The sequence below is a fragment of the Teleopsis dalmanni genome, chromosome 1, assembly GCF_002237135.1.
Source record: "Teleopsis dalmanni isolate 2A chromosome 1, ASM223713v2, whole genome shotgun sequence".
NCBI lineage: Eukaryota > Metazoa > Arthropoda > Insecta > Diptera > Diopsidae > Teleopsis > Teleopsis dalmanni.
Window position 1 is genome coordinate 226,117,374 of NC_051846.1, and position 9,456 is coordinate 226,126,829.

At 33.2% G+C, this 9,456-nt stretch overlaps 1 protein-coding gene across 1 annotated transcript; it reads right to left on the bottom strand.

Moving 5' to 3' along the window:
* Positions 1–1,119: 1,119 nt before the first annotated feature.
* Positions 1,120–3,123, bottom strand: LOC119667880 (segmentation protein Runt-like). Its single transcript, XM_038077220.1, has 2 exons — positions 2,490–3,123; positions 1,120–2,349 (listed from the first exon to the last, which is right to left on the bottom strand). Exons 1-2 carry the CDS (start codon positions 3,061–3,063, stop codon positions 1,409–1,411), a joined length of 1,515 nt encoding a protein of 504 aa, XP_037933148.1. The 5' UTR covers positions 3,064–3,123; the 3' UTR covers positions 1,120–1,408.
* Between the last annotated feature and the right edge of the window lie 6,333 nt (positions 3,124–9,456).

The following is a 9,456-nucleotide window of genomic DNA, read 5'->3' on the forward strand; positions in this document are numbered from 1 at the left end:
TTGTGTTTTCATTTATGTAAAAATTGTTGTTGGTAACTTTCATCGACATAAATGTTATTGGGACTAATAGCTTACTGAGAGTTGATAGTTTGATCCTTTGGTAGCAGCGTGAAGGGAGTCTTGATGACTTGTGAATAGAATTTAAAGAAAATTGCAAAAAAGAATTATAATTTTAATTAATTATATGCAATTAATTTAAATTCATGAATTACATTAAATTAAATTAATTATATTTAAAGTAAAAATTCACAAATTCTAGAATCAATAATTACCAAAAGGTTTGGCCTTGAGTTCACTTATCCCTAAAATTAAATTAAAATTTTAATTTAATTATTTTTGCTTTATAAAACTATAGAGTAAATAAAATCACAATTTTTATTTAATTTGTAAAAATATATTTTATATTTTTTGTTGAAATTCGTTAGTTAGGTTTTTGCTAGTTTTTCTTTCTTTTTCTTAATTATTTACATTAACTTTTCAGTATGAGTATTAATTAATAACTTACAATAAAATAAAAATAATGATAATAAAACTTAAAAAATAAATAATACAATGGTTTTACTTAAAAATAAATATAACATTTAATAAAACTTTTTATTTACAGGCGAAAAAAGGAGCAAGTTTGAAAACATTTATTTGACATTAGTGCATCTGCGTGAATGAGTTTTAGTGGCGAGCAAATTCAGTTAACAATTTAACTAAAAATCGACAAATTGCATTTCCGTTTGATCAATAATTTCCATTTAATAATTTTTCATTTAATTTAAATTGATTTAATTTCATACTACACTTTTTTTTAGCTAATTTTCCAGTAATTTTCTGAAGGACGACACTTAGTAGGTTTTTAGTGGATATTTGTCTGGTGTTGGGAATGAGGAACTCTGCATACGATTTTATGAATCTAGCATAAAAATTCGCCAGAATTCATTCAAGAAATTTAATAAATTTTTAAGGATTTCTTCTATTTTGTTATTATTTTTTTTGTTGGTTTTCAATGATGCACTTAAGGTGCATATCCTTTTTGTTTGTTGCTGGTGGAAGGATGTGCACTATTTTTCACTACAATTGCATTTTTGCTTGGAATTTGGTACATTTTTTTACATACTTTTTTTTTTTAATTTTTAACTTAACACTATATCACAAATAAATTTAAGTTCTGCTTCTCAAGTACTATCACAAGAGTGGAAGAGAGAGCGGGCACTACTCCTCAAATACAAATCCGTTTCATATCAGTTACCGCTTGCGTATTGCATTTGCCGACGGCATTTCACTGCTTCTCGCTAGCATCTTCCGTTTGCATTGAGCGCAGCAGTAACGCGCCTTAGGCACTATTCTGAGCTTCAGTTCCACTGCCAAGTACATTGGCCAAGTGTAGAAGTAGTCCTACTTGCTGTGCCGATGTGACCACTCAGTAGGGACGCCAAACTGTCTTCTGTACACTGTTGGCTGTCTTGATTTTTGTGGTGGACGGCACTGTTATTTCCGGAGATGTTTGTCTTTGTTGCACGGACTCATGGAATAGTGGTTTCATTACGGAGGATGCCTTTAAATCGCAACGCGAACGTTGTTGCGTTGGTGGTGGCAGTTGATGCGTGGGTGAGGAGCGTGTTGAGTCGATGGATTTGTCAAGATCTTCAGTGGAGCTGAATGCTGGTAATTGGGGCCTCAAAATCGGCACAAAAGCTGACTTGACTACATCGATTTGCTCATCATCCGAATCCTCATCGGAACAATCCACAGATTGTTCATGCAGTGAACTGGTTTCGACTGATGAATTTAGTTTACTGATCGGATGTTGCGTTGGGGGTGAAGACGATGATGGGCGTGATGAAGCAGGACTTATATGTGCAGGACTTATATGCTCCACTGGTCCATGTGGCGGTAGTTGTGTATTTCTCATACGCAGACCAGCGATATTGTAAGGATGAAAAGCATGTGGATGTGTTTTGTGTTGTGCATGTAATAGTTCAGGATGTGCAGAAGCTGCTGCCGCCGCCGCTGCTGCAGCTACGGGATTGAAAGGAAACTGTGGCATGCCATATGCGGAGCCTGGTGGTGATGGCATCATACTGGCAGCCGCTAAGGCCTGATTTGAAGGCATGGGTGGTGCACCATTTGGAGGTGGTGTTATTTGTGTGTGATGGAAGTCAACTGGTGCACCAGCCGGTGGTGGTATTATAGTTGTACCGGGTAATGTGGGTGAACCTTTCGCCAGTGCTGGATGATGCACAGCAGCAGCTGCTTGATGGCGGAAGTAGTCGGCATAACCGTAGGTCATATAGGCTGCATCCAACCAAGCAGGATTTAGCATGAAGGGATTGAAAGCACCCGGATGTGGATAGCCATAACCTTAAAGTAAATAAAAGAAGAGAATTTGTTAATTTTAAACGAAAAAAAAGTAATGAAAGGATAACTCAAAAATGTAAATGAATGAAAACGAAAATCGTGCAAGAAAGCAACAGAAAAATTAAACAAACTAAAAAACTTACTTTGCTTACTTCTTGGCTCCCGTGGTCCATCCACAGTGACTTTAATAGCTTTTGTATAGGAGGCGATCTGCACAGGATATGTTGCAATTGTGATGGTGAGCGTGAATGACTTGCCACGTCCGGACCGGCCGACAAAGCGTAGATCATTGAATTTCGCTACTTGATTCTTCATGATGGCAGTGCAATTGCGCAGTTCCCCACAGTAGTTCTCGTCATTGCCACACTTGATGGAGACTAGAGTGCCATCGGGAACATCGTCTAAGGCGATCACTTTGAATGCACCAGGCAGAGATTTGTTGGAACGCCAGTGATTGGGCAATGCGCTGCAGAGTACGGAAGGTGAACCGGTCTGTGCAAGTTCGCCGTGATATTCCTGTAGCATTTCATGCAGGCTGGCGAACATGTCAGTCATGGACGTAGGCATTTTGACGGCGGGGTTACTGTTATCCGGAGTAGACGAACCTGTCGAACTGGCGGAATGTGTGCTATTGTGTGTTGAGTTGTTGGTATTGGGTGTGCTTGGCAAGATTTGTGTGGGTGCAGCTACCATTGTTGGACCGGCTGGTAAATGCATACTTAAATCTTTAATCCTTGAAGCAAGTGGAGGTGTTATAAAATCCAAAATGTGTTTAAGTTCGGCGAATTTGTTTTTAAAATTTTATTTATGATTTAGTTTTCATTTAATGCAACTTTTCTTTTATTTTTTTCAATAAAAATAATTCTTTGTTTTTAAAGGGAATTGCACAGTTATTGCTTGAAGAACTGTCTATAATCTTTATATTTAAGGGTCACTAATGTTCTTAACACTTTTAGTTTTGCAAAATTTCTTTACGTATTTTGCATATTTTTTTTTTTAACTGATAACGTTTTCCGTAAAATATTTCACTTAATTACGTGCCGTGTTTTGATTTTCTCGAAAATCTTTTGAAAACTTATAACGCCACGCGCCTGAAACGTCTTTGCTAGACAAAAAAATTTATTCCGTTCTTAACACGTTAAGGTCGCTGAGTGAACTAACTCTCCGTACCGATCGTCGCCTGTATTTGAAGTAAAAAATTGTGAATTTGTGAATTGCTCGTCCAATGCTTGGCTGAGTCGATTTGTTGGTTGGTTGTTGGTTAGCTCGTCCCCGCATGTTACGAATATGTCCGTCCATACAGTTTCAGTACGTAAGCAGGCCATATACCTAAATGTTAAGGGTGCAAGCGCAGGCAATACAACACACACACACTCGAACACTCAAACACAATGCTAGGAAGATAGTAAACAACAGGCAGGTATTAAACAACCACCATTGCCACAACAACAACCACAGCAAAAAATTTCCCATTTTTCCATTGTGGCGAAGTACGCGCTCGTTATACACTCTGGCATACACACAAACAAATGTTATGCCATAGCGTTGTGTTGTGAAGGGACAAAAAGGGAAAATATATAAAAATTGAGCAAAGCGCGCGACTGTGAAAAAAATCATTTTGAAAATAAAATAAAAATAAGTTCAAATAAAAATAGAAAACAAACTGTAGCAGAGAGCAAGCAACATGGGGTTGGGTACTGGAAACTGTGACTATACATATAAACGGTGAGCAGAGCAGAGCAGGTCGTAAAAATGTGTTACAAACTCTTAAGAAAAAAAATTATTGTGGTGTGTTGAAAAAAGTCGAAGGCAAAAGGCAAAGCGAATACAAATGCAAAAGCAGAGACAGCGGCAGAGGCGCAGGCATATTGTGTGAGCATGGAAAATGTGGAAAAATTGAAAATAATAAAAACTCAAAACACAGTGGCACCCAACCGTGTGCATTGTTGTTGCTTTTGCTGTTTTGCCGTTGCTCTCTGACAGTGTTTCACAAGTTCGTTCACAGGGGCAACTTAGCAGGTATTTTTCTATAGAGTTTTTCTCTTTAAAAGACTTTATGACACTTCCTCACTTAGTTAATGTTCTTATGAATATATATCAATTGTTGTGTTGTTGTTGCTTTGATTTACAAGAAATTTTAATTATTACAAGTGCAGAGAGATTTTCATTAATTTTTAATAATATTTAAATTAATTTAGAACAGTAAAGTTAGGGGAGAATTTGGATCGAAATGCCAAAATCATAGCAGTGCTAACAGGCCATTGACCAGTGGGTGCCCATGACGAAACGTTCGGTATTTTCTTTAGCTAGAAATGCAGAAGATGCAAGAAATTAGGAAAAAATTAACCGTTCAATTGTTTCTTTTTATTTTATTTTGCTTCTCTAAATACTTATTTCCGGTAACATTGAGCACCCATGCCGAAAAATTGGGTATCTCTTAGAACTTGAATTACAGTAGTTGCTTTTCCTTTTTGTGAATACCCAGGCTTAGTAGGCATACCCCTACGTAGATTTAAGAACTAGTGAACCTGGCAGACATCCCATATATAGATCTTACAAAAATAATTTCCTTTATCAACCGCAGCAGTTGATTTTTACAACTTAAATAACTGGATACATGAAATTATATAGCGTCTATACGCTACTTTGGCAGAATATAATACTGTGTCACCACTTAAATGAAACTAAAACCATTAATTAACTTAATAAATAATAATTATATATTAATTATTAATTAATAAATAAACTCAATTTATTAATTGAGTTATGCCAAACACTGCTCCAAATTTGGAGTTGTAAAAAATTCATAATGCAGTCTGAATACATTTTAATAAATATTAATATGTTTATTAAATCTTCTTAAGTCCTAAATGGACCGGATAGTTCTTTGTGATACCGACTTAAATCACATCTTCAACCACTTCTGATATGGCCTATAGTTTCAATATTAATATTTAAAAATTTAATTAAGCTGACTTTGCTTATCTTGCCAATGTATCAAAACAAAATTCGCTCCACAGATTTAATTCCAAGGAGATAGCAAAATAATGACATATAAATAATCTACTTCAATATTACAGACTTTAAAAGTCGCGATGACCCATAGTTACTTTTAAAAACAGCAATATATCCCATTGTTAACCCAATGTTTGCTTTATTAATGCGTCCGAAAAGTTCTAATATGCCCAAATTTTTAACCACAATTACAAGGAAAATGGAATCAAAACGGCTAAAACTAAATTAAAACTCTCATAATATTTCGGTTCTTAATATTAAAATATATATTGTAAATTATATATAATTACTTAAAACAAAACTATTTTATATATAGTACAAAAATATATCTAACTTTTATCTAACCTACCTTTTATTCTTGTATTTTGCTAACCGCAAAAGGGTTAATTTTATCTCAGATTAGCAAAGGGTTATAATTATGCTTACTTAAAACAGTGTCTGTTATCGGGTCAATTTAATCCTTTCAAGTCAATGCTTTCATTCAACAGATCATACCTTCATTAACAACGCCGTACTGGTCTCGCGGTAATTCACGACTGATAAGAATTTGATTCTTAGACCTGTATTCGGTTTGGTAATAAAATCTTTATATGGATAACAGGTAGAATATATGTAGTACACTAAAATTCCCCAGCAACAGTTCATTCATGTTTTCTTTTTGAATATGAGCGTATTTTTTTGAATACGTACGTAATTCAAGTCAGTATAGACTTAGAGGTTGCAAACTACTGATAAATTGTTGATTTCAATAGAGTAGAGTTGTCATATTATTTTTCAAGATATTGTTGTGTAAAAATCAAGAAATTTAATCTACTTTGTTATTAGATTTAAATAGTTTGCAAAACCTTCAAATTTTAAATAGAGTCAAACTTCCAGACTTCGAGTTAAAGAATTTTTTGTTGTTGTATGTAATTTGCGCTTTAAACCCTGTTGCACTCTATCTAATTCAAGTTATAGAAAATTTGAGTTATAGAAGTTCAAGTTATGGAAGTTTGACTGTATACTGACTTTGACAAAATGTATTAAATAATAATTTATTACCGGGATAATTGGTCAATTTAAATAGAAATAAAAACACTGTAATTTATTATTTATATTTAAAAATAGTTTATATTTTATTAAATATTTCCAAACTGTATTAACAATATTTTTTCTTGAACAAACACGAGTATTGCTTATTTACATTGAAACTTTAGTAATTTAACAAAAAAAAAAGTTGGGTACTAGAGGGTTAAAAATAATATCTCTCTAACTGCATTCTTTATCAAAAAAATCTCCAGCGATTAAAAAAAATTTAACCCATACTACCATAAAATAAATATTTTTGCACATCGTTTGAGAGTGGTACTTAAAAAAACCAACAAAAACTACTGCCCACATGTCACCCAAACGTTACCCACTCACCTAAGCATTCACCCGCGCACATGTGCAAATAAATGTAAACAATCTCCAACCAAAATAACTTTTAAGTTAATCAACAAGAAAATCAACCAAAATCTCCACAAAACGAGGGGTTCCACAGCATAAATCCGACACAATAATAGTAGAAATGGTCGAAGCACTGTTAACGACACATTGAACGTTGAACATCGAACAACAAAAACAAAAACAAAACCAAACCGACGTAAAACGGAAATGTGGAACCAAAAACAGCAACCAAAATGCGGAGCACCAAGAAAACGCAGAAGGACACAAATACAAAATGTCAAGATAATAGCAGAAAAAAAGAAATAACAACAACAACAGCAACAGCAAGAAGAAGAAGTGTAAGCATACTCTTAATAAATAGGTGAGTGTATTAGGGGAGGCAGCTGCCGACGACGTATGGAATTTGTAGGGAGCGCAAGCAATAACACCAACCAAAATGTCGCGAGCAACGTCGCGTGACGTACGACACAGTAGGGAGTCTCTTGCTTAAGTATACACCACACTACACTCAACTACACTCAACTACACTTAACTACTACTTACAAAAGTGTTCGCTCTTGTTTGCTTACAATTTGATTTTTGTTTTTGTTGTTGTTTTTTATTTACATACTACGTTACCTCTTAAGTGAGTTCAGTTGCTTTATCCTTTTCAGTTGCATTGCATTGCAAAGTGTTCCCTATAAGAACAAAGTGTGGGTGCGATAAGGATGCACTTCAAGAACTTTGTAATTTTTTTTTAATATTTATTTTTTTTTCCTTACAAATCTTGAGTTTTTATTTCGTATGCAATTTACAAGAACAACAAACATGAAATAGAAACATAAATTGCTGAGTACATTTTTGTAAGGTACAATTTGCAACGCTCAGTGCCGTTTTCATTCAAGTCCTGCTGATCTGCTGATGTCGGCTCTGTTAGTCGTCGCTGGCCGTTCGCTGGTGTTGCATGCCGAATGCAGTTGGCAGCAAGCGGAGCATTTCTAAGTTGACAGCAAGGACATTATCGTAATTATTGGCATATCCTTGTGTTTTGCCTCAGTTCTCTGATGTTTCTGTTGATGGTAATAATGGTGAAAGCGTGGCCCAAATTGAAAATGTCTTGGGAATTCTGCACCTTAAGTGTGAAGAGTTTTTTATTTTATAAAAAAAAACAGAAACTAATAGGGTTTTTTTTTGCACTATTATTGGAACATTTATAAAAATTTTTAATTTTTTAAAAATAATTATAAATTAATTAGTTTATTAATTATTAATTATTGTATTATTATTACATTCCTGGCCTATTAAGGAAAATATGATATGATTGAATAGATAGGTCAGTACTATAATTATTTAATTTTTTTTTGGTTTATTTATTTAGAGTTCACTTATTTTTATTATTTTTTATATATATCAATAAATATTTTTTAATAAAATTAAAAAGCAACAGCTGTTGAATCAGCCCGCCCTGATAAAGAACTCCAAAAATTTTGAAGTATTGGTAAATGTATATAGAAAAAATTTTTTTTATAAATATATATAATATGTATATAATTTATTTAGTGATTATCTACCATCATCGCCGTGATCCACTGATAGGCCATACCTTGCAATATTTTCAGAAAAGTTATACATTGTTTCTATGATAAAAATATTGGAGCCAAAAAATCTTTCCACAATTCATTTACTTAAAACCTTGACTTCATTAACCTTAAGACTTAGAACCTTTACTTCACTAACCTTAAGTAAACCAACAGTATCAAGTTAATAAATATTACAAATCTATATGATATATTGTATTTTTCCATTATACATTAATTTGGCAGGACCCGAGTTAGAATCCTGGTATTTGCAGTCTCAAAAAATAATTATTTACGAATAATTAAATACAAGAATTATTTCCAAGACCACTGATGATGGGTATTTGGCAATACTTGAAACAGCTGTATGGTTAGCCAAAAACTCAAATATTTAAAAAAATATAAAAAATAAAATTTTTGTTGTTGTAGTTCACTATTGTTCGAAAAAACCTCTTTATTATACATTAATATAATTATTGACATAACTAAAATCTTTAGTTTAAATCAGTTAGAGAACTATCGCGGGTCTTCAGGTGTTATATTGTGTACACAAGATATATGTAATACTAAATATATTGAGATCAAATTATAATATAGTTATGAGAACATATATATCGAGACCAATTTATTCTTTAATACCTACTATACAGTTCGATAGGTTCGATGCAAGTTATCAGTAGATATGTCAACTCTTATGTAGAATAAATCTCTCAAAAGTACGAAGTGAAGTACGAAGTACGAAGTGCTTTGATGACGCTACGAATACTGCTTAACATTCTACTACAGAGTCGTATATATTTAGCAAGGAGGCCAAGCTCAGATTTTGTAGATCCTTTAAAGTTCCCGGATAATAAAGAAATGGTGCTTGTCGATGTTATGTTCGTGGGCTTTTTCCATGATTTGTCGCAATGTGAATATCTGGATAATATATATGTAATATATATTATATTTATTATATATATTATGCTTACAAATATTTTATAAAACAGTATTTTATTATAATAATTATTTGTAATTAGTAAGTTTGAAGTTGATAAACTGGATACTTAAGGAATAATAAACGAATTGAGCTCACTTATTTTAATAAACTTAATAACTTCATTTATTATTT